Source organism: Carassius gibelio, chromosome B7, assembly GCF_023724105.1.
Source record: "Carassius gibelio isolate Cgi1373 ecotype wild population from Czech Republic chromosome B7, carGib1.2-hapl.c, whole genome shotgun sequence".
NCBI classification, from domain to species: Eukaryota; Metazoa; Chordata; class Actinopteri; order Cypriniformes; family Cyprinidae; genus Carassius; species Carassius gibelio.
This window is the reverse complement of record NC_068402.1, coordinates 20885661-20911960: the sequence shown is the minus strand read 5'-3', so window position 1 is coordinate 20911960 and position 26300 is coordinate 20885661. Positions and strand designations below refer to the sequence as shown.

General features: G+C 38.7%; 2 protein-coding genes across 3 annotated transcripts in view; both read left to right on the top strand.

Annotated features, from left to right (window-relative positions):
* Window positions 1-9749, top strand: part of LOC127961860 (T-cell immunomodulatory protein-like) — a 129565-nt gene extending 119816 nt beyond the window's left edge. For both annotated transcript variants that reach the window (XM_052561133.1, XM_052561134.1), the window contains exons 16-18: window positions 1755-1837; window positions 3096-3213; window positions 8325-9749. In XM_052561133.1, coding sequence (XP_052417093.1) covers window positions 1755-1837; window positions 3096-3213; window positions 8325-8384 — 261 coding nt within the window. In that variant the 3' untranslated portion in view covers window positions 8385-9749. The remainder of the gene's footprint in view (window positions 1-1754; window positions 1838-3095; window positions 3214-8324) is intronic.
* Window positions 9750-10138: 389 nt separating this feature from the next.
* LOC127961046 (neuropilin and tolloid-like protein 2) lies at window positions 10139-24943 on the top strand. The gene is made up of 9 exons (XM_052559974.1): window positions 10139-10477; window positions 13481-13537; window positions 13919-14059; window positions 15404-15652; window positions 16518-16565; window positions 16843-16970; window positions 17638-17866; window positions 20363-20476; window positions 22556-24943. The coding sequence occupies exons 1-9, from the start codon at window positions 10468-10470 to the stop codon at window positions 23254-23256; spliced, it is 1677 nt and encodes a 558-aa protein (XP_052415934.1). The 5' UTR covers window positions 10139-10467; the 3' UTR covers window positions 23257-24943.
* Window positions 24944-26300: the final 1357 nt, after the last annotated feature.

The following is a 26300-nucleotide window of genomic DNA, read 5'->3' as shown; positions in this document are numbered from 1 at the left end:
CTTGCATTCAGCAGTCAACACAAGCAATGAAATGTTTTTTTTGTTTTAGTTTTTTTCACATATTAGACAGTTGCACTCTTAAATTACGTTATATCATCTCATTTCTTTAAATATACAATATCCTCAATCTGTTTTTATTTTTAAAAAGCCCCTTTGCTTTTTCTCTGTTGCGTAATCGTAAGGCCAGGGCCTGTCGGTTACTGTAACTGTTAAATGCGTGGGCTTGAGCTGCCCTCCTTCTTTAATGCTCAGAGCAGCAGTAGAGGCTCTTTGACTGTAACAAATCTTTGTCTTTCCGTCGGTGCCCACGGTTGACCTCCGCAGTAAGCAGAGCCTCGACTCCCCACAGAGAGACCGAATACCACCCCATCCCTTCCATGTGCTAACCTCATCCATACTCACTAAAGACACATGCTAAAAATATCTAGTTCAGACCCCACACTCGTCCTCAACCGTGCGTGTTCATGCGCATACCGTAATGTTGAGTTATGATAAATGTGTTGTCGGAAATTAAAATCTGCCCCCCTGGAGGATTCCCTCAAAAAGACCGATTTAACGTTTGCTACTAATTGCTGTCTAGAAACAAGTTGAAGAGGGAAAATTACCTTTGTAATTGATAGAGGTACTGTCTTCATAATACATTAAAGCTTCCAGAGATTTCCCTTCCTCTAATGAAGTTTTTTGCAAATAGCTGGGGGAACAGACGACTGTTGATGCTGCTTCACGTTTGGAGGCTTATTAACTGCATGATGCACTGAGAATTATGCCGGTTTCTCCTACTGAAAGATTTGTGAATTAAACACAAACAGATAAGGCTGTTTTTATTGGATCTCCCATGATAGTTCTGTCAGTGCTTAATTGTTATTAGTATCGCTCTAAGTGCAGAGTTAATATTTGACGAATTAGTAATTCGTTTGGCCTTCGTAGAGTATTTGAAGTGAACATCATACACGGGGTTAGCGGCTGAAGAATTTGATTGGGTTGTAGCCAGTTTGAGCTAACAGAGTTGAACTTCACAGAAATTTTTCAAACTTGTTTTGTGTAGCTTTGATCACCTGCCTGCAAATGGCTTCCCACCTACTCATCTGCACTTTAAAGTGATGCTGAATTCTCTGATTGGACTCATCGCTCTTGCTCGCTGCAGTAATAGCACTGAAGCATCACTTCACACTGAGAATATCGCCACCTGAAGCGTGGCTCTATCTCTAGCTTGTAAAAGTTTAGTTAAATAGTCTAAATCTGGGCTTAATTGGTTGACAAGGGACATTTGAACATTATGTCAACCATTGTTTTTAAAGCTGCAGTCTGTCACTTTTTTTTCTTTGTTAGAATAATCCAAAATCAATATTTGACTGACAGCCACACATTTACCTCAAAACATTAGATTCATCCATGCTGGAGATGTGCCGGCGCACAACCCATGCAATGAAATTATTCCGCAAGGAACTGCAATTGCAGGTTTTAAACAGAGATGGCGACAAAGAGGATAAACTTACAGACTGCAGCTTTAATGATGACTAAAGATAGGCCTGTGTTAAACATGCCCTCTTTTCCGTTAAGACCCCTCACTTCAATAATGTCCAATTATACAATAGTACAATCTCTTGCAAATCCCCCCGACTTCCACAGATGCACATCAGCTCTAGTGCATGTTCACCAAAGGACAGCTGCAGAAATTGAATGTGCATAACGGCAATGGTACTAATATTCTTTGCGCTTATTTTCTCTCTTCCATCATGTTCTTTCTCCTGCAGGATGTGAGGAAAAAGGAATGGACCGCTATCATTCCCAACTCCCAGCTCATCGTTATACCATACCCACAGAATGACCCTCGCAGGTACACACACACACACACACACACACACGAGTTTTACACTGTACAGACTTTACATTCTATCATCTAATCATAAAACCATTACAGAAAACAATCTTATTTTGACATAAAAGATGTATAATAATAATCTAGTATGATGATGCTCATAATTTTGTCCCCACAACATGAACAATTTCAAGTTTTACTATCCTTGTAGGGACATTTGGTCCCCACAATGCAGGTAGTTCCTGGACAACACACACACTTAAGCATGAAAGCTGTATTCAAGGTCCGAAATTAACTTTTCTTAATGGAATAATTTACTAGCCAGTTAAACAATACTGTAAGCACAGTTAAAATAAACGATTGATTTTTTACATTATATTTATATTTTTTTATTAGTGATAAATAATCATATCTTTGTCAATATACTAAATACTATTTTTTTCCTATAAATGTAAGGAACTATTATTATTATTATTTTTAAATACATAAAGTTACATTTTACTATAACAAATCTTTTTAGACAGTGTTTCTTTGTACACTTTATAAATAGTTTGTACATTCACTAATATCCAGTAGAGATGCAAACTCACAGCCAATTAGAGAGAATAAACTTAAAAGCATAATAAACTTGTTCAAGTGATTAAAAGCAGTTTGACACTGTCACTGCATCCGTCACTGGCCTTAATCAAGACCGTGAGAAGGTATTTCCTCAGGCGTTAATATTTAATGTGTTTACCAGCACAGCCGAAATCTATCTTAATGAAGCTGTCCGCCAATCTTTACCATAAATATTTGAGCAGATCACTTGGTTTCCCGCTATTCCCCACAGACCCCGTTCAGGCTCCTTCAGCTGCCGTTTTGCTTTCAAACAATTCGCTATGACAAACAGAGCATCTCTCGTTCCATTCTCTCCAGTAGGCGTTCCACCTCTCGCGCACCCGCTCACTCTCCGTCTGTTATTTAAAGCGGCTCATCTTGATGTCCTGATGTTTCAGCTTGTCAGAGAATGCGCCAGGACTGATTATATTTAGCTCTCTCGGCTTCTTTGAATCCTCATATTAAAGCTCGCGCATGAAGGTACACAGAGCTAATAAGAGTTTCCGTCAGTGCTGTAAACTCCACGTGTCACTGTTTCGATGATCTACACAGGTTTCGCTCGGTGTGATGTCTTTATGTGCTCTCTCGCATCGTCTCAGAGTTTTGAATGATGTTTGAAGTTTTAAAGATGGTGCTCTGAAAAGTTTTCTTTTGTCTTTCTGTCTGTGTTTTTTTCTAGCTGGAGTGCAAGGCTCTACCTAACCCCCAGTAATATAGTCTTATTGACAGCGATAGCACTGATTGGTGTGTGCGTCTTTATTCTCGTCATCATCGGGATACTGCACTGGCAGGAGAAGGTGAGAACGAACATCTCATCCTTTCATTTTCAACCTCTCTCACTCCTCTGATCCGAGCCCGATCGCTTGAAACACTCCTGCATCTGTGTTTCCGGAGGATTGTGGCCTCACACAGACTCATCCCCTGGTCTTTGTTCTGCACATGTGTGTGTGAAGAGCTGAGCAGATGGGTGTGTCTGTGTGTGGCCCTGCCCTCCGGCTCTCTCCGAGGGTGCTTCACACACACTGCTATGCCGCTAATTGCTTTGTTCTGTCCTTTCAGCATATCAAATCTGTTCCTCATTATCCCATACAGCATGTCTTCCAGGATGTTATGTGCGAGTTTGTGCACGTGAACGTGGGAGGTTTTGTCTTTGTGTGTGGGAAGGTGATTGTTTGTTTTCTTGTACGTTACGTGTACCTCTGAATGTGTGAATTTGTTCCTTTTAAACACTCAGGGTGGGTCACAACAGTCGGCTAACTAGTTTTCCCACAACTGATTTGTGAGGATGATGAGTTGATCTAAAATTTAATTCATGTGCCGCATTGGGCTTTTAGCTGTTAGACAGTTTGCATGGTGTAACTCTTTCAGAAAAGTTACAGCTGTAGACATTCAGATATTTTTGACTATTGCGTCACATCCCATGCTGTTTGTTTGTTTCGTTTTTTTAGACGACTACTTTTAAAGCCCATTGAATTCTGTTCTAATCCGTTTTTAACTGTTTTTGAGTGCAGGAACATCTTACGTAACATTCCCCAAGAAACACGTTGGGGTAATTGGGGTAAACCTGAAATATTTTCTTACGACCAATTAGCCGACTAGTCATTCAGTTTAGAGCTGGTTTAAAAATAGCTTTTCCTGCTGAAAAAAAACTAAACATGCTTAGCTGGTTTGAGATCAGTCTAGCCAAGCTGGTGTTCAGTTGGCGTTTCCAGTCCCACTTTATATTAGGTGGCCTTAACTGCTGTGTACTTACATCAGATAATAAGTACAGTGCACTTATTTGTGTTCATGTTATATTGCAGAAAACATCTGCTGCTATTGAGGTGGGATACGGGTAAGTTTAGGGACAGGTTTGGTGGTATGGGTAGGTTTAAGGGTGGGTTAAGGTCTAAGAGACTGTGTAGTTATAAATGTTATTACAGAAATGTATTACAGATGTAATTACATGCAGGTCATTTTTTTAATGTGAGTACAATATAAAAACTTGGACAGTACATAATATTTGAGGCCACCTAATATAAAGTGGAAAAAGGTTTTTAACTTTATCCGGACTTTTTCATTGCATTCATTGACTTTTTCAACTTCTAATATGTCCAAATATTAAGAAAATTTTGACCCTCCATTTTATTACCCCTTTAAAGCTTGTTTTGTCTTATTTTGAGTGATTTTAAGTACTCTTGAGTACGTAATCCTAGTGGGCCCTGGCTCCCTGGTTGAGAACCAGTTCTCTGAAACCATCCAAAAGACCAAACTAAATGACCAGCTAAGATCAGACCCAGATTAGATGGATTTTAACTAGATTTTCTCTCTTCCGAATATATTTCTTTTTTTGTTAACAAAACGTTTTTATAATTTTTGTTGTTGCTTATCAGTGCAAAGTTAGGATTTATGCTAATATTGCCCAAAACCTTTGCCTAGGGATGATATTTTGACAGTATGCATGTTAGAAAACTTTATTAAAAAACGTATTCTTTTGACTCTGTCCCATGCACCTGTTCGCTACCACCCAGGTGTGTGCAGGTCGTTTATTGGGACACCATTTTTGTCTTTTTCTTCTTTTGAGAGCGCCTGTTTGGTTTCATGTATTGAAAGGTGTTATGCGGGTAGTGCGCATGTGTGTGAGGAGTGAAGAGCTGTTCTGGTGTTGGCGTCCTCTCAAAGCCATCTGCTGTGGGTGCCTGATTATGCGCGCTGAAAACCATAATTGCTCTCTGCTCAGGGAAGCGCTTCCCACTACACGACCTTCATTTGAGTTGACACTGCATTAAAATAACATGCTGGCTCCATATCTCTCTTCCTCAGCCCTGCAATTATATGTTTGACAAAAGGGAAGAAAAAGGCAGAAGGAAGGCCTAGAGAGGGAGTATTTTGGCTCTTTGTCTTGTCTTGATGACTGCTTGATGGAGCATGGGCTTTCCTGATGCACATGTTCAGGTGACGATTAGCATTGCTCACTTATTCAGCTATTAAAAGGTCAGGAAGCGGCCCGTTTCCCTCCGCCTGTCTGAGAGAAGCTCCGCAGCCCAGTTTCTCTCTGCACAAACTGACGCTGTGAGCTGTGTAGGCTGCAGGTGGTCTATTATCACATGTTGCTACATTACCAGACTGTAACACATTATCGCTCGCTTTTTCTGCGACTCCCTCCATTTATTGCAGTTTCTCGTGATCCAAATATAGCACAGCTCCCCGAACATGCCCTGCTTCTAGTCGTAGAGCTGCATTTTTGTAAATGTTTTTGCGTGGAATTTCAGGACAAGAATGAGCATATCGTCATTGTGTCTTCTTGTGCAGATTGACTTCAGTGTGTGACCCCTCATAAAAATGCATGTCCTCTTCGGACACTGCGTAAAACATCAGATATACAAAGCGGTTTTCTCTCTCTCTCTTTTCGTTTCTGCCCTCCGTCTTCATTGCCCCCCATGACAGCTTGTAATTGAAGTGGCTTTAGTAGATAAGAAAGGGCAACCTGTAGTGCCTGTGAAAATAGCATTTGGAGAGGACTCTCAGCAGACCGCTCCATTTCTGTGGAGCGTTCCATTTGCATCCCTGTGGGAGGGGCGCGATATTAGAGGAAGATAAGACGCAGTATTTCCTTTTTGCCTCCGGCTTCTCTCTTCATCTTGCTCAATGTCACAGGAAAGACACAAATAGATGAGGTACTGAGGTGTTCTGTATCATTTGCATGTCTGCAAGGGGCTAAAACACACCTTGTCTTCCTGCATGCAGATGTCCTCGCTTAAAGAATTGCCTGAAGAGATCTGTTAAGACATGATGACAAGAAAATCTTGTTTTTTGTTTTGTTTTTTGTTTTTGTTGAATTTCTTTGGGTTATAATGACAAGGGAGCTACACCATCTCAATTACTCAAAAAGAGTAACGGGAAACATACAGTTGAATTTCTATATGTGTTACTGTACCTTTAGAAATTGGTTTATACTGGGTATTTAATTATGCTTTTTTAGTGCAAAAAAAACCTACATTTATTTATTAGTAAATTGAAATCAAATAAGCATTGACTTTTTGGTATCGGCTGGAACTTTAAAGTGGAGACTGAAAACAGAGGTAGCGACAAATCTTATTTTTTCCGTATTTTGACATACAGTACATAGTTTGTATTTGTATGTAGTTTGTATTTGTATTGATTTGTATGAAATGTAATGAAATGAAAAGTCTGTTGTTTCGCCAGAAGATCCGTTATGCTAATACATTTGGATAATTGTTTTATTTATTTATTTATTTTATGAAACAAGCATAAATGAATTGTTCACAATAAGATGCATTTATAATAAAGGGTGAAGTCCATTTCATGGAAACTTTAATAATACTATTCAAAACAAAATCATATTATAAGTATGTGACAAGTGTACAGCAAAACAGGCGCCGAGTTTAATTGAATAACTAATGTAATATTGATCTGTTTATTGAATTATAGGAGAAACATGATTTTGACATGGAAAGGTCTTAATAGAATTGCCTCGCAGGCAACATGACCGCGTCTATTCCTCCTTCAGTGCCGGAGACTGCGGATGTGTGTGGGTCGTGTGAATGTCAGCCTGTCAGTAGCCTATATACTGTAGATCCTGTACTATATGTTGCCTGTGGCTCCGTCAGTACCCTGTTTTATGTACATATATATGTTCAGGCATTTCAGCGCCTTGAGGTGTGCTTGTTGGAGAGCACACGTCAAACCCAATGTGTGGCAGGAGAATTCAAGATGCATTTCTGCAACAAAAACATAATACCAAATTGTGGAAACTGAACTTTGCTTGGTACTGGGCCACTGTTAGAAATCATGTGAAGTTGCATCATTAAATAGCTGGAAGCTGAGCTGACAGAGACGATTAAATTACTATTACTTATAAGGCTGGTGCTGGAAAAACTAAAATGGTCAAAAGGCTCCATCTGCAAGTATTGCTATTTAGTGATCCTGAGCTTGAAGGAGCGTACGGGTTATTTTTATCACTGACAATGTAATTAAGTCGAGCACTCATGACAGAGTAATCAATGAGTCTGTGACTGGCCTGTGACTCACTAAACACATTAACATGGACCTGAAATGAAGATGAACCCGTAGGTATGTATTTTTCACTACAACCCTCAATTATGGCAATGAAAGTCGGCGAATAGTGAAGTTGATGTGACTTGGCACCGTATCATGTGGAAAAATCCGACATATAGCAGTATATCTTGTGAATAGATATCATCTGGATGCTCCTGAGCAGATAGTGTAGGGCTTGACAGCGCTCAGTCAAAGCCTCGGGCTCTTTTTGCATGGTCTGTGAGATATAAAGTCCTTTTGAAAAGGAAAATAATCCCTTCTTATATCTGTCTGGCACATAGCATTTTTTTTCCTTCTTAACTGATTTGCCATTTTGCTTATGACCGACGTCTCTTCCACAGTTACTAGGTGGGAAACGACACGCCTAAAGCTAAAAATACATCCTTATAAGTGGCCCTTATAGAACAGGAGATCCAATTCACAAGTGTTTCACAGAGGGACCCGGTGCGTGAGTCACTCATACTAGCTGAGAATAGACATCGTTTTTGCCATCGCCGAGACAGGATAATCACTGAGCGCATGCACACACACAGACACACACACACTCGCTTTCCAGGCTCGGCAGTGTGTGTTATTATCAGTCTCGGGCAGCAAGTGTCTGGTGTTGGCTCTATCTGTGATCACACACAGAGGTATTTCGTCGTTGTTAAGTGTGCCATTGTGTGTGTAATGGGTTCTCTGTCTGTCTGTCTCTCTCTTTCTATCTGTCCTTTTCCTCTCACTGTGTATCAAACACTATTGTATTGTGTTTGCATTCAACTCACTGGCACGGTTAACGTGCGAGACGCTTCTGCACTCAGGACCGTGACATTACAGCATAATGCAAACTTTGATTGTTTGCGTGTTACAGAAAGCAGATGACCGGGAGAAGAGACAGGAGGCCCATCGCTTCCATTTCGATGCCATGTGAGGAACCAGAGAGAGCGTTGTGGTTAAACACTGAGAAGATTGGGTCTTTCATTTCAGTGGTGTATTTATTTTTACTCTTTTTCCACACTGGAGCATTTTTATGCATTTAATAATCCATCTTAATATGACTATTTTGAACAGTGATGTCTCTGTGGATCTGTTGACTTCTTAAGAGAAGAGGTAGTTTCTGTCAAGCTTGTTTACATGATCCTAAACGCATAATGATGTTTGCACATTGAGAAGAGATAAGAGTATTTCATGCCATTTTTGTACTTTGGTTTGGGATAAATATGTTATTTTAAACGTTATTTTTCTGTATTGTTAAAGTGACTGGTAAAAGTCAGGTATGCAGAAACAGAACCAGTAATTTTTTTCTTGTTTTGTTTCAAGTTTTCTGTTGTGTGTTTTGAAGGACTTAATGAATCGTCAACCTCTGTGTCTATGAATGTGACTGCGTGATAGTTCTTTCACATCACTGAAACTCTTTACTAAATAAACACTTTGAATTTAAGCACTATATGAGGCCCCCTGTAAACAAAGGTGTCCTCTGCAAACTGATTTGAATAGGCATTTAGCTGAATCGAGTCATAAAAAATGGCATCATTGTTTCACAATAAAGTATTGCATTAACTCTCAACACTCAGTGCCAACCACATCCAAATGATTCCCCAGAGTTCTTTGTTTTGATTCATTAACTTGACACTGGATATCAACATTATAGAGGAAGTCAACATAAAGCGGGTTGTTGTTTCTGCATGCACTCTCTTCTGTTTGCATTCTAGTAATTCCCTTTGTGTCTGTCTTCTTTCCTATTGTAAGGCACTGTTATGAATACTTAAACTCTGGGTTGTTTTTCCATTGTCACTAATGCCTTTAGGTACTTTTCCTTGATTTCTAAGTGGATATTTATTTATTTTACTTGTTCTTAAATCACTGGAAATTAATAACGTGCTGCTGAAGAATGTTCAGTGTGAAGGGTTTTGTTTCCTAGCTGTATATATCTGACAGGTGCTCAGAACCATGCATTGATTTATATGCTAATCTCTTTTATCTTTAAAAATGGTGTTGTTATGGTGCACCATATGCACATTAGGTGATTTCACTATCAAAGGCAAAATCAAATTACAAACCACAATAATACAGCTGCATACTAGACCTGCATGTTAACTGGCATGCAATTATTGCAGATGGCTTTCACTAATTGTTTCTGGTCAGGTGCATATTGGTTCTAACATGCTGTGCATCTGTGCTCTGTTTTAATTATTAATGAATCACTCTCAGAATGTTTTGGTTGCGTTTAAATGCTGTTTGTCAGTAGATGTCTTTTGGAATGTTGTATTGAAAATAAACATGACCAAATGCTTTACCTTTGTGTTTTCGGTTGATCTGAAATTCACTTACAGTTAGGATACATCTCCAGAAGATATGAGTCAGAAGATAGTCATCTGCAATGAGTTCATCACGTCTTGTACCCTGAAAAAAAACTGCATTTCTATTTTACAAGGTTCATGAAATAATGGAGAGGAATGTGTGATATCACTAGACAGTCGTCACATGATTTAAAAGAATGGCTGGAGGCTGTTGTTTGCCTACATCTTACCTAATCAAAAAAATCAGCCTGCTTTACAGTAAATTACTCCACTCTTCAAGAAAGAATAAATCAATACACTTCACGATACAAATCACGTCACCTTAACTTGACCGCGTCGTACTCTCGTGAAGTGCGCATGCGCACAGGCTGCTCATTCAAGCGAGCAGCGCCCAAAGCTCAAATGAGCCTCGTTTAGAGCGATCACCTCAGTTCAGCCCGAGACTCCCGCAGACGCGCGTCTCTCCCCGGACTGCATGTGGATTTACAAAGCGCATTTCTCAAAAGGATTATTAACTCAGTCATTTACAACCTGTCAGGCGGACTTGAGGTGCGTGTTCTCTGTGAGGAATACAGTGGTGTCTTTCAAGTTTGAGGAATGGGATTAACGAGATCGAAGAAAAGTTGGGATTTGTAGGTCAGGTAAAATGGAAAGATAAAGCTCGTCTACAGAGCTCACCAAGGTGGAAGCAGCGGTAATTCACAACGAAAGGAAATGCACAAAGGTGAGTTTCAACCAACATTTCTTACTTTGGAATAATTTATTTTATTTTTATTTATTTTTTGCGTGTCTGACAACAGAGCGCGGTTTGGCTCTATACGGACGTTGCTGCAACAAAACAAATACAGCTCAACATTCATAGAGTCGTAAGAAGAGTCGTAACAGTTTTCGGGGCTAACCGTGGCGTCGCCACCTACAGGTGTGCTTTCATTTATTAGCTATGTCTAGCATGTGCCATTTCTGGTAAATACATTTATATTCGTTATTTACTTCATTTTTATTAAACCATTGTTCATTTGTATGACGGAAAATGTATTGTGTTACTTGTTAATCATCAAAAATGGCCATTTCGACGTTAAAGGCTGTATAGTCACAGAACAAACGGCTAGTTGCATTAGATTTCTGCAGCGTCTCTTACAAGTTCGCCGCGTGAGCGCGTGGCATTTGCAGAAGCGGCGCGCGAGTGCTGAAGTGACAGCTCCGGCGTGCCACATCTGGAGCGCGAGCTGCTCTCCTGATGAACCGCGTCATCGAGGTTTCTGTAAATGTACACTGAAATCATTTTCAATGTGTATTGAGATCATTTTCCTATATTCAACTCCCAGTTAGCTAATTAATTCTGACCATGCAAACGAGATAAAACGTGGTAACGCTTTTTATAGCAATGAAGGTTATATATATATATATATATATATATATATATATATATATATATATATATATATATATATATATACATACATACATACATACATATATACATAATTAAAATATTTAATATTCACAAAAATATGTATTTTTATTTATATTATGTTCACTGTTTCGAATTGGTGAGACCAAAAGGCAAACGTAAAATATAAAATATATAGCCATATGTCTTTGTGAATTAAGGTAAGGAAAGAAGATCAAGCTCTAAAATAAATTCTAGGATTTGAATGAATGGGAAAGAAGATGATGATGGCGAAATTTTACTCTATCAACTGCTCTATTGCACATTTGAATTACAACCAAAGCATTGGTGATCTTGCCATGAGATTGTACTCTACTGTGACGATTAATCGAACTGCGTTTATTATTTCTACTTGGCTTAATGCGAGTGTGGTCTTAGAGAATGTCGAAATCACAAACTAAAGAAATCAGTTTTTGTAAAGAAATGGAGACGTGAAGAAATTAACACCAGTATGAGTAATTCTTTTGAAGCATTTACAGTTCACAGTAATAAGCTGCAGGCAAACTGTCACCTGTTTTAATTAACTTTAAATACAGTGAAGTGCTGCAATTAAATTTAAATGACAATAAGCTCTACAGTTCAGTGGAAAATAGCTAGTCGATCTCTTTGGTCAATTAAAGGTATAATAAAGCTATAATAAAGTTTTTTTTTTTTTCCCCCCAGTAGTGAAATTTGTTTGGGTTTTTGGATGAACACATTGCTCAAACGCTTCATAACATTTTAACGCTTCGTCCCATGGGGCTCATCCCAGATGTGTGTTCATCTGAAACCAGACAGCAGTCGAGATAATTCATGCAGAAAATCTGATCTATGTGAGATCTGGAGCCACTGTTGACATCTTTATTTTAAGGACAAAACTCAGTTTAATTATGTTCGATTTTTTTCATGTGTCTTTAGCCTATATACAAGTTGTGGGCTATTTAAAAACATTTTTTGTTGATCTCATATCACACAAGATAAAGGATCCCCGGAGAGCTCTTGGGTTCATCTTTTATGTGAGTTTGTCTGACATCTCTTCATCTCTTCAAGACATAGGGTTCCTTCTTTAGCGTGAGCGGCGTTTCATCACATGGAGATTGCTGCCTTTGACTTTTCTTTGACAAACATGCATTTTAGTAAATGAATTCTGATGTTGTATTATTTCAGGTCAAGGTAAACACAGACTGTTGAGGTTCAGCCCAAGCTTTTTTTATATACATATAATTTCCATGTTATGCATATTATAAAATAGTAATCAGAAATATATAATAGATATTTATAAATAAGCTTAAACAGAAAACTTGAAAGAAAGTTGGACAGACTTTGATGGGTTTCCACTGTTATTAACATTGTAACTCTGGGAGGTGATGATAAATTTGACATCTCCTTTCTAAAATTCTATAATCAATCTCTCTCTGTTTAGAAAGTCACAGAAACACGTGATTTTCTCCCACCATATTTGCTAAATTCTGCTGTTCGCCACTAGCCCATAGCAGTTTACCAATCTACGACAACTTCTGCTTCCGAGAGCCCTGGACATCGGGTCTTTTTGATTTTGTTTGCACACTGGCTGTAAAAAGTGTACCAGAATGTAAGCAGATGCACGCTGCACTTGATACTTCAGCTGTGTCTTAACATACTGAATGAATAGCAACTGATTGGCCTGAAAATAAATACCAATTTCCTGCCAATTCCGTGACCAACACTATAAACACCCTTGAGACCGTTCATTGCTTTATTTTGCTGTCTAGATAATTAATTTTCACACAACCCACAAGGAAATAAATTAATATTGCATCATAATTAAATCAGCACTGTGGCGGTGTATGATACTTTGTCATTTAATTATTCATTTTCGAGGCAGGGAATCTTTGGGCATCTGGCCTTGTGTCAGAGATGGGCGTCAAGTGCAAGAGTTGTTTTGACATGACAAGGATCTTCAGCGTTCGATCAGTCTGACAGATTTATTCCTGTCCAGATGCGGGGCTTGGAGAGTAATAGAGGAGTTTGGTGTGATCAATGTGCCCCACAGTGCCCATGGCCTTTGTCTCTGCACTATGAATCAGTGCTGGTAGTAGACTGGATCAGTCCGATTCTGTGCTGTATTCTTGTACTTAAGAATCCCAGTCATTTGCGGTGTGGTCATTTTGCAGTGCCGATACAGTATTTCCCAGTCTTGTATACAGGTGTCCTGAACATTGTGTCGAGTGAAGGACACGATTGTAGCTAGAATGTGATATCACGTGCTTATTTTTGTCTGCACACATTTGACATGCTCTTGCTCACTTTTGTTTCCAGCCTGGGTTCTCCTCGTTGTAATAGAAGAGGGATTTGCCCTGGCGCAGAAAATTAAAGGTATGACTCACACATTATCACACTCATATCTGAATTGTCAACTGTGACAGTCCTATCTATACACATTTTTGCTCTGGGCACTTGCAGAGGGTTTCCACGCAGCACTTTTTGCTTTCAGTTTCTGTGTGGATAAACTGGCCAGTAAATGTAGAGTTTTTAACTCATTAAAAATTCAAAAGAAATGCTACTTTCGATCAGACAAGCAGATCTAGGGTTGAAATATTTGGTTTTGTATTTCTTTGTAAGCTAAAAATAAATATATCATATATATAGTAAATAAAATCAGTTTGGGACTCTATGATCAGCTGCTGATGACTGTCACAATCTGCAAAAAAATAATTCCTGTTTCCTTTATCCCCCTTCATCTGTCTGTTCTCACAGAGACGCAGAATGCGGGTGAATCTCTGTCTAACGCTGAGCAGTGCGGCCAGTGGACCCGGAATATCAATGGAGGCCTGTTTACATCTCCAAACTATCCTAACTCCTATCCGCCCAACAAGGAGTGTGTGTACATCCTAGAAGGTAACCTCCCTAAAAGCAAATGGAAGAAGTCTCTCCGGCTGTTCTTCAGCTGTTAGATGTCAAACTGACAGTAACTGTTAATGACAGCATGATTGATGTCTGCCTCAAGTTAACAGTGTTTCCTAATATAGAAGTGTTATATTTAGCCTCCAGGTACGTAAGAACTCTTCTCTTTATCATTATGGTATATCCAACATTAATTATATACTCTAAACAGCATCATATCTGCTGGTGCATCTTAGTAAAACACTACAAGTGTGAATGACAGTTTTGTTCTGGCTCTGGCATAACAGTATTTGAAGCAGTGCAAGAGCGCCCCCTGTGGGCGAAGCAAATTTACATGCATTCAAATACATTGTGACAGATGCGTGTCTTTTGAGGGAAAGAAAGAAATATCTACTTTTTCAAATCAGGTTTTTAAACTACATATAAGCATTTCTTTCTGTTTTAATTTATATTTGTTGAAATAATAAATGTGGCTAACCACATTTCAGTCCTTTCAACATGTGCATATGAATGTGATTGTCATTTCAGACCATCAAGATAATGTAGACATAGTGAACATTTTAACAAATACTTGCACGCGACGGAGTTTCCACATTACCCAGTTGCCTAAGTGACATTAATTTACCTTAGAAACGTATTAAACTGAATGGATAGTAGAAATCCTGTGCATATTCATTTGCATGCCTGTATATGTAGAACAGAAAGAAGCTATTTTTCTTGATAAGTAACTGTAGAATATGCAGAGTATGTGGTTTTAATGCAAGCAGCAGCAAATACAGCCAAACAAACCTAAATCAACAGTGACATTGGTTATTTGTCTCGGGGACTGATATGATTGTGGTTGTTGTGCCTCGAGCAGGTGACCTAAATTCAACATTTAGTTGTACTACATGTTTGTGTATTTATGTACAACACAAATTGTAGATTGCTGTGAATATCCCTCTATTTGTATTAACAAATCAAAATGAATTCAAATGAGATGTGCATTGCAGTATAATGATCTATCATGTTCTTTCAACAAGGTTATGAAAGAGAATTCATCTTCATTTGTAGTAGACTGTCTGTTCATAATGTGGACACTGGATGAAATGTGGATTTAAATCTATATTGTTCATTTTTATAAATTTCCCTTTGTGTGTGTTTTAGCACGAGAGTCTGTGTTTGACTGGCATATTATAATTTTACAATGTAGTATCATTGTGTTAGCTCAATTTCTGGAAGGCGTCCTGCAGAACAGACAATGTCTTCCTCCAGCACAGGTTACAGTGTCACATACTGTACACTTCTAAACTAAATACAATGTTTGCTCTTTCATTCTCGATTCCCTCTCTCCTGCAGCTCTCCCTCGGCAGAGAATTCAGCTGACCTTTGACAAAACGTACTATATCGAGCCTTCCTTCGAGTGCCGCTTCGACCATATTGAGATAAGGGATGGTCCCTTTGGTTTCTCCCCTCTAATTGATCGCTTGTGTGGGCCAAAGAGTCCAGGCGTGGTCACCTCCACGGGCCGCTTCATGTGGATCAAATTCACTAGCGACGAGGAGCTTGAAGGCTTAGGTTTCCGTGTCAAATACACTTTTATAGCAGGTAACCCTGACACTGCATTTGCTTATAAATGCATTCTGAATTTAAAGAGGGCCTTGATGCTGTAGAGTCCTTGCTTGCCTGTTTAACATTGCAGCATTGCTTGTCTGTCTGTCTGACTTGATGCATGTTGTGCACAAACAGGAGTTTGTATTCAGTCAGTTTGACAGAATCCAGTGATTTAAGCTTTTGGTTATTGGATTTCATTCCGTTAAATTAATTACCTTTGCATAAAAATGGGACCACCTTTTTTATGTTAATTAGATTTCATAACAATTTTGTAATAATCTTCAATGGCAATTTCTGATAACAATTTGATCATTTATGGCCACTGTTATACACTAAATAGTGGAAAACTGTAGTTGTTACCTTAAGAAGCTATTTACATCTGATCTAATCTTTGAAATTACTTTTGTTGGTATAATTGAATGCGTTTAGGTTGATTCATTAATGTTATTTTAATTTGAAATTTGTTATTTAAAATCTATTTATTTAGAGATTACCACATGAAGCAAATTTTTTTAAGTGAACATTTTTACAGTGTAGGAAATGTTCACGCAAGCTTACTGTTGTTGTTATGCTCTCCATATACTTTGAATGCAAATACTTCAACTTGATTTCTTTTATTTTCAGGCAGTACAATTCTGGGCCAAATCCTGTTCAGATGCAGTAGCTTTAAGACTTTCAGGTGTTCTGTGTGCTTTAGGTCAAATAAGACAAACACTCAATGCTGTTTATTAGATCAAACGGCAGAACTTTGCACCGCAGCACCCACGGCTCTCTTAAACTGGATTTTGATGCACTTTCAGAGCATGGGATTTCCAGCGTGTGCTATCTGGGTAATGCGATATCTGTCTTATCATTTCAGACCCAGATTTTCATTTGCACGTCGGTGGATTGCTAAATCCAATTCCAGGTAAGCCCCTCAATATTTTCACCCCCCACTTCAATTCCATCTCAAGTGCTTTGTATTCTCTGCGGCAGGCTGCAGGCTATCTGCCACTGACATCTTCCACTCCTCCCTCTCTCTGTTGATCTGACTCTGTCTCTGGTCGGACTTTCCGTTTCTGTTTTCTCTAAAAACCCTCCATTTGCAGTCACTGCTTTCTTTCAGCTACTGCCACTTTAGGTTTTCTCTTTGCCTTATTTCCCTCTTCCCTGTATTTTCCCGCTTCCACCTTTTTCTCCGGCAGATTGCCAGTTTGAGATTAGTGGTACAGACGGAGTCATCCGCTCCAGTCAGGTGGAAGAAGAGGATAGGATCAAAAATGGAGATGCTTTGGACTGCATCTGGACCATCCGTGCCCCTCCGCATTCCAAGGTGACCCTCTTCTATTCTCCTTTACTTGCACGGTTCATCAAATGAGATGATCCTGCTCTTCTGCCACGAGCAGATATATGAGCACCTAAAACCAGGGGCTGATGGGACCACAGGAGGCCATCGGGCCCTCCTGACCCTTTGTCTGCTGAGAAAACTTTTCGAGAGCTCAAATTAGCAATGCAGCAGCAGCAAGAATTAGGCCAGTGATGCAGAAACGGCGGTAGAGCCGAATCAGCATGTACAAGGAATAAGACTAAGGGGAGAAAACGGCATTAAGATGGCCCGGGGATTATACACTCACCTGCGCTAAGCAGACCGGAACACTTAGCAGGCTAAAAAAACTCCCTAAAGAACCTGGCCGTGGAGTGAATGATTACAAAGCATGAAGATAAGTCAGAGTTGTGAGGGACAACTTTTTTTGTGATCTTTTGTGCCTGTGTCTTAAAGAAAACATAGCTAGGAGCTTATTTTTGTTGTTGTTAATCTTAGTAAGCAGTCCCCATAGATCAGGACAGTTCAGTTTGTGTCAGAGCAAACTGCAGCAGTATTTCCCATACTGCTCGAAATTCCTTTTTTGCAAATTGCTTTATTCTTTCTTTTCCTGTTCGAGTCAGCATTTTGCAGAATCTAGCTGATGCATTTGCTAAAGGTCGGTTCATCCCTGCAGATATACCTCCGCTTCCTGGAGTACCAGATGGAGCACTCAAATGAGTGCAAGAAGAACTTTGTGGCCGTCTATGATGGCAGCAGTGCCATCGAGAACCTGAAAGCGAAGTTCTGCAGCACGGTGGCCAATGACGTGATGCTGGATACCGGCGTGGGCGTTGTGCGCATGTGGGCCGACGAGAGCAGCAGACTCAGCCGTTTCCGCATGCTCTTCACCTCGTTTGTAGATCGTGAGTATAAGACGTTCTTAACGTTCAAGAGTACAGAATAACATAGACAAATATACAGATCAATAAACCACATTGAAGATTATCAGCAGCTGCTTGTATCATTGAATTGAGAAGCAGTGAAAAGAATATTTCATGGGAAAATCAGGGGCTTTCATAGTGCTAGGAAGTAAGTATGGATGGATGTGACCTTTGGAGAAGTCTGTGCCAAGTCAGCTAGCAAAAAAAAAAAAAAAAAAAAAGAGCTAAAGCCAGCAGGCTGGGTAGAAACATCATTTATATTTCATTTTATAATGTGCTTTAGGCAGAGTCTGCCTGTCCAGGAGGTTAACCATAGTATGAAAACAGCACGAAAACAGATCCCTAGGTTATAATGTGCCAAATTTCATTCAAATTAAAAGCCATTTACATAACAACTTAATATGATGCGAGAAAATGCTGTTGTACTGTACATCTCTGTTTAACTGTTACACGCACTGGGATGAAATATTGTTAACTGTCAACATTTACATTTTAACGCGTACTTTGAAATCAGCTCTTTTCAAGCATCCAAGTTTATCACAAACGTTGCTTGAAATGTCTGAAAAAAAAGATGTTTAATAATTGACTGAAATACGCTATGATCCATGGGAGCTGACTTAAACAAGCTGGCGTTTATTTAAAAACTGACCATTTAAGGACTGCGGAGTTAATAAAATTTATCTCTGTAGAAAGCAGTGATATCAAAAAGCCAATTACTCCCCCAAGCTTCATGCTAATGCATGAGTCTTGATGGAAAATTGGAAGTTATCTGCACCCGTTGAAAAGAAAGAAAACACTAAATTAAGCTTTATTTCATGAGTTAGATGTTTTGGTATGAATGATATATCACATTTTCTTTCCACTTTGCTTTGCAGCACAGTTGGTGTTTAAAGGTTGAATGCAAATTGCAGAAAATTACCATGAAGCAAATGGATATTTTTGCTCTACTTTGCAATACTTTTAATAAATGCCAGAATAATCAGAGGAATTAATTGCAGCATTCAATGTCAACTCCATCTGAATATTAATCTTGCTTAGAGTGCAAATGCAGTGGCAGTGGCAAATGCAAATGATTTTCATGGCTGGGTTCGTAAAACTGCTTTGCAGCGCTGTGAATAGACTGACACAGCCAAGTTGGGTTTTTATTAGTTGGATCATTTAATGCCTTCACCACCATCTTGGCAAAGAGCAACAATTTCACTTTATTTTCCACTGTGTTTCAAAACTTAACATACACTCTGAGCACTACAGAAGATTTGTCCTTTACCATCAGAATGCACACCAATTATAATCGATAACACGCATTCACATTTGAGTTTTCTCTGGTCTAATGCCACAGATACACTGCCATTCAAACGTTTGGGCTCACTAAGATCGCATAATGTTTTTGAAAGGAGTCTTTTATGCTCGCCAAGGATTCATATGAAAAACATACATGAATTATGAAGGATTATTACATATTTATGTGATGACAGATCTGATCACCTGATCCTTCAGAAACCGTGCTGATTTGCTGCTTAAGAAACATTTCTTAAAATTGTGCTTCTTAATATTCTAAGAAACTGTGACACATTTTATAGGATTCTTTGATGTATTGAAAGAAAAAAAAGATTGAAAATTGTTTGTAAAAATGGCTTTACTATCATTAAATGCATTATTGCAGAATGAAAGTATTAATTTAGTAGTAAAGCAGTATTAGCATTAATTCTTACTGTCCTCACTGTAAATGTACTGTAAAGTAATTTTTACTGTAAATCCTGCTCTGGATCATCACCCTTAATGTTTCTTTTCTAACTAATACACTTGTGGTCTCACCCCATTCCTCTGATGAGCGATTATGTACCAGGGGATGTTGTGTGACTTTGGCAGCCATCAGTGACCACTGTCGGAAGGCAAGAAATGTCTAACAATTTTGGAAATGAGCACAGTATAGTGGGAGCAGGGAGCCGTTGCCAGGAAATGAAAGTTACGACCTCTTCAATCCTCTGTCAGAAGCACTTAGTCCGTATAAACGGGATGAGATTTTCCCTCCTCACTCAAGCTCTGGCGCAGCAGTTATAAGGAGGATGCTTGGGTTTTGGCATAAAATGGAGACCAAGGGATGAGGCTGTGCAGCTGAAAGGGGAAGATGCAATGAGGAAAAGAGTGTCAGCCTGAAGGATTCATCCCCAGAGATCAGCACTCACCTTCAATTACAAGCTTATCTCCCCCTCTCCCTCGCTTCCCATTCTTCGTTACCCTCCTCTCTGACTAGCATGCTAAGCGTACGTTCAGTCAAGAGCTTCATGGCAACTTGGCCAGATGGGCTGTGTGATGGCTGTTAGATGTGATTTATAGTGTTGTGCTCAAAACCCGCTACACCGCCTGTGGCACAGGCATGAGGCGCACGAATCTGCAGACGGCCTGCTATGAGAAGAAAGAATGGGGGTTGCCCTGTTTTTAAGAGATTTAATTTTCTCTGTCTGGTCTGTTTTTCAGCTCCATGCTCCAGCAGCACCTTTTTCTGTCATAGCAACATGTGCATCAACAACTCACTGGTGTGCAACGGCGTTCAGAACTGCGTTTACCCGTGGGATGAGAACCACTGCAAGGGTGAGTTACTGCAGAAACACCAGCTTCCTCACCTGCAGCAGGAACCTCGGTTTGGGGTTAAAATGCTATTCTTTGAACAAAACCATTCTGTTTTTGTAACAGGTTTTAGTGTTGTTGTTTAATTTCTTTTTTAAATATAATTTGGATTATTCCAAATGTATTTTTGAATATACACACAACCAAAAGTTTGAGGTCAATAAGGTTTTATTTTATTATTATTTATTTTTTTAAATGCTCTCCAATGCTGCAATAATAAAGTACATTTGAAATAACTGTTTTACATTTATATATGTCATCTTTTTTTTATTCCTGTGATGGCAAAGCTAGTACTGGTCATCTCCAGTCTTCACTGAGCATGTAACCCATTTTCTTTTATCGGAGTAATGTCATTAACAGAGTAAGCATAAACTGGTCGACACCGGTAGTTTTTTGCCTCTTACCCTAATTTCACTGGGTGAAATGCACTGCTGCATTTATAACTGCATGAGAAGATCATTTAAGCTGTAAGTTTCACGCTGACATGTTGCAAGCTTTAGCTTTAACATCACAACTGACAAACATATGGAATACTCAGAGTCAGCTACACAAATTATTATATTTTGTTGTCACTAAAGGGAATTAACCTGATTTCTGTCAGGACCACTATAGTCAAAGATGACTGACCGTTAACATACAGTTTGTATTAGCAGTAAGGTTCTGTTCTGGCAAGAGCTCTCTGTGCATCCATGCAGTCTAGCATGGATGAGAGCAGGGAGAGCAGCGATAACCCCCCAGGGTAAACAGAACAGAACCAACATAAATGTATTGCAGATATCATTAGATTCCGTAAATTAATGGAACATTTTTAAAGTAGTCTGATTCAAGAAGGATGGAGGAGGGTAATTAGCTACTGAGCAACATGAAGCTGATGATAAAACTGAAGGACCTTCTGTGAGTGCTGTGATTGGTGTCACATCCCTATAGGAGTCAGCTGATGCGAGCTTGACTAACATGACCTGCCAGAACTCATGCTACACTATGCTTTATTAATAAATTCAAGTAAACGCAGCTTACTGACATTGTCAGGTTACTGACGTGCATGTAAACAGGAAACCTGGTTATTTTAATAAGCTGATATTTAATAAGCTGATATAAGCTTACTGGTAAATGTGCTCAGTGTCACATGATCCTTCAGAAATCATTATAATATGCTGATTTGCTGTCATGTTTCATATTTTTCAGGATTCTTTGATGATATAAAATTAATTATTTGAAAAAGAAATATTTTGTATCATAAGAAATGTCTTAACACTTTAATTTAATGCATCCTTGCTCAAATCTTTGAAAAAAAAAAAAAATATATATATATATATATATATATATATATATATATATATATATATATATATATATACGTATATATATATTATTATTGATATTGTTTATTGACTGTCATCTAAGATGTTCATGTCTTTCTTTCTTCAGTCAAAAAGTAATTGATGTTTTTGAAACATTCCAGGAATTTGTCTACATAAAATGGACTTTAATGGTGGCCAACAGGTAGAAGGTCCAAATTGCAGTTTCTTATTTAGTAAAACGATCAGTCATTTTGTAAGAAAAATGCTAATTTATACACTTTTTAACTACGAATGTGCATCTTAACCCTAAACCAATGCACTAGCAAAAACCTTTTGTTTGTCTTTTCTGTATTTCTCCTCCGCTTTAGGTGTTTTTTTTTTAAGCTAGCCTTCTAATAAATGTGGCATTGTGAATATTGTTGGCTCTGTGATGAATTGCTTATGCTCCTCTCTTGTAAGTCCCTATGGATAAAACAATCTGCTAAATGCATAAATGTAAATTATACTGACTTAAACGGAGTCTTTTTGTTCACAAATTGAACTGGTCTCTGTTTTTATTGTTGTAACTATCAATTATCAAGTTCAAAACATATTCTATATATTATTATTTTCCCTGTCCATCTTTTGTGGCTTCTATGTGCTTTTAAATATGCTTTATTACTAGATGACTATTAAAATTATGTTTGAATGTCTCTTTATGTTTTAAAGTTCGACTGAAAGCACTTTGTTTCTCCACCCTCAGAGAGAAAGTCCAAGGGACTCTTTCACCAAATCACAAAAGCGCACGGCACGGTAATCGGCATCTCTGCTGGTGTGGTTCTGGTCTTGCTCATCATCTCCATCCTGGTGCAAATGAAGCAACCCCGTAAGAAAGTAGTGGCCCGTCGTCCGGCGGTCTTTAACAAAGGCGGCTTCCAGGAGGTCTTTGATCCCCCCAACTATGAGCTGTTTTCCCTCCGTGACAAGGAGCTGTCGTCAGACCTGGCCGAGCTGTCGGATGAGCTGGACGGCTACCATAAGCTGCGGCGCTCCTCCACCATGTCCCGGTGCATCCACGAGCACCACTGTGGCACCCAGGCCTCCTCAGGCAGCAGCACAAAGCAGAGCCGCACCACGCTCAGCTCGATGGAGCTCTCTTACCACAACGATTTCTCCAAACCGCCTCCAATGAAGACCTTTAATAGCAGCAGCACCGGCACCTACAAGAAGAGCTGCTACGGCTACAAACAGACTCACGACTGCGCCGAGCAGGTGATCGAGGACCGTGTGATGGAGGAGATCCCCTGTGAAATCTACGTGAGGGGTGGGAGCGTAGGAGGGGCCGCGGGCAGCATCGGAAGCGGATGCGGGAGCATTACCATCCGAAACCATGGCAGTGCTCGTAGCAACAACACCACCACCGTGGTGGACCCGGGACAACGCTCCATATCCATGGACTTCTGAGATGGCGAAGAAAGACGAGGGAGAATGAGAGTCCTGACCACAACTGACTTTGTCCTGCATTGCTGTTTTTAATGCATGGGCTCCAGTGTCATGTAGACAAGCACGGATTAGACAGAGTGAACGGACTGTACACAGACAGACAGAGAAGGCCACATATGGCTGGCTATTTTAATCTATGTACATTTAAAATGAAAGATAAACAGTATGTAGGTTTTGTGTTGTTGCTTGGCATTAACTCACATTTTGCATCATTTGATTCTGTGGATAACTCAAATTATGCTCAAATAAAGATTACCTATTGTGAACTGAAGACAAAACCATCCCCTGCTTGTACACTTAAAAGCTGTTCCCACCAAGGATGATAACTATAAAGTTTTAATAATAGTTTTAATGCTATGAAAACAGTGAAGTCCACACCACAAGTACAGACAAAAATGTCGTAGAAGGTACCTTTCGTATTTATAAAAAATGGCAAGTTACACTTTGAATAGAATGGGCATTTTTAGTAGAGAGTAGACAGACTGTAAGTATTTTCTTGTAAAACATACTTTAATACATACTCTCTTAAAAATAGAAGGATGTTTTTGCAGTGATGCCATAGAAGAACCATGTTTGGTTCCCCAACAAACCTTTCAGTGAACAGTTCCTAAAAGAACCATTTTGAAGAAAATTTAACAAATCGATATAACCTTTTTTAACTATAAAGAACCTTTTTGCATTTGAAAGGTTCCATGGATGCCTGTAAAGAACCTTTATTTTTAAGAGTGTCCTTCCATCTGTATGATTTACACATATGGTATATTACATACAGAGGACAACATAACTGCAATCATAAAAAATTTTCAGCTGGTGATTGATTGGCATTGACAGCCGATCAGAATCCACTGGACGTTAAAGAGCTTAAGCATTTAAAGCTGCGGACAACATATCTGCAGTGTGCGCTTATAATAAACAGAAAGTTATGGACATGTGGATGCTAAAATAGTTATTATTATTATAGTTCTCATTCTTGGTGTTAACAGGTCTTTTACACTGTGCTTAAAAGCAGACAGGATTAGAAAGGTTTCCATCCACTGAAATTATTTTTTAAAAATGGCATGTGACGTGACAATCACAGCTAATCAGGACATATTTGAAGTTTAATATACAAGTGGAGGTCATCACTGTTTAGGGCAAAAAACTAGTTTACATGAAGACAGAGGATTTAGTGTTTGCTTTGGACACAGTGTTCACAGGAACATGCTTTTATACAAGAATGGCTACTAGATCAAATATTACCACAGCGCACATAAACACAGTCTTGATTTACATATTTTGACATTTGACTTTTGTTGTTTTTAAGCGAATTCCCTGTGTGCACTTATTGTTGTGTCTCAGTGGCCATTAAAGACCACAGCACATGTATGTTCTTTAACCTATAAACATACTGTTTTGGAGGTTCAACCAATCCATCGCAAGCTTTAGATAAAGTGTGGAAAATTGTAAATGATGCTTACACCTTTTGTATAGAAATTATTCTTTTTGTTGTTAAATAAGTAAAAAATAAGCAGGAATATATTTTCTAACCAATATATGTTGTATATCAAATTATAATTACACTTCCATTTTAGTCATAACATGAATAATTGTAATGATGTTGATGTGAGACATTTGAATAAAATTACCCATTTGAACGATGTAGGATCCAGCATGCATATCTCCTCTTATTTCCATTAGAGTCTACATGAACTTCCTTCAGTCAGCCCAAGCTCACCAGTAATAGGATTTTATTATTGTCATTACTGGACACGTCTGCACACTAAGAACATACCTCGCTTTCATCTTCACTGTCATTTCATTTTCTGTTCACTTATTTTCCTTTATTCTTCCTCTCCCAGTGTCCATCTCACTGGTCTGTCATGTTGAATTAGACTGTGGGAGCACTCAATGCCTCATCCGTCTTGAAAAGGACAGACGCAGCGCAGGTCACAGCCTCCGTGAGACCCCGAGGCCCAGCCACCCTAACTGATTGTCACTGAGGTTAAAGTCAATAGGAATTTGGAAAATGAAAAGTGCCCCCATTTGTTTTCTTAATGCAAGCTTCTTGAATGATTTATAGTATGGTGAATGAGTCCTAGCATGCTATTCCACAGAACATGTGTTGATGTTCTTCACAGCTATTAAAACACAACGCACACAAGAAACATTTTCATACAAGCATATGTATATATATATCCACACTGCCACCAAAATGACAAGAAGTCTGGGAATCAAACACATGACCTTATCAGTGTTTATAGCAGGCTACTCTTCTCTTTGAGCTACAGGAACATGCTTCTGTGTTTGAATAAATATCAGTAATATCACACAAGCATGTCTGTGATTCACCTGTAGGCACATTAAGCCTAATGTACTGACAATGACTTACGATAAAAACAACCACCAGAAAAATTTCCATAAAGAATGTACATCTAGATGTTAAGAGCAACTGTAGTTTTAGAAGAAACCATTTTAATTTCTTTAAAATCATTTTGTTTTAAAAAGTTTTAAATGCTTTTTATGTTGCATTTCATTTCAGCCCGCTTGGGAGAAATATCACTTGATTTGTTACCACTTGAGTTGTTCTGTTTGCATAAATCTTTTTTTAATCGTTTATCAGAAGTTAGCAACAGTGACTAAGGGGACAGAGCTTAGTTAACCCTTAACTGTCACTCACTTTTTTGAACATAGACTTTATAGTGCACTATCCAAACTTATATTTTTATAATTCATGAATGAAAACATTTTGTAACATGATATTGATGTACCATTTACATGGTAATGCAATGTCTGATTTTAAAATGGGTTTTAAAGGATGAATTTTGAGATTTTAAGTTTTCGGTTGATATATAATTTCTGATCATTTCTAGAATGTGATAGAGAAAAGGGCAAAAGTCAGAACTCCTGTTATGATGTAGACTTTTGAGGGTGCACTCTTGTCATAAATTAATCTATTACTTTTTTAACAAAAAACATGGGTAAAATATATATTTGGGAGTCTTAGACCTTTCCAACGACATATAGTT

What these genes read in the sequence shown, in the direction of transcription:
- LOC127961046 (XM_052559974.1), top strand. An exon ending in CCTGGCGCAGAAAATTAAAG is followed by an intron (nt 13,538 to 13,918) that starts GTATGACTCACA and finishes CTGTTCTCACAG; the next exon opens with AGACGCAGAATGCGGGTGAA. An exon ending in GTGCCCCTCCGCATTCCAAG is followed by an intron (nt 16,971 to 17,637) that starts GTGACCCTCTTC and finishes TCATCCCTGCAG; the next exon opens with ATATACCTCCGCTTCCTGGA.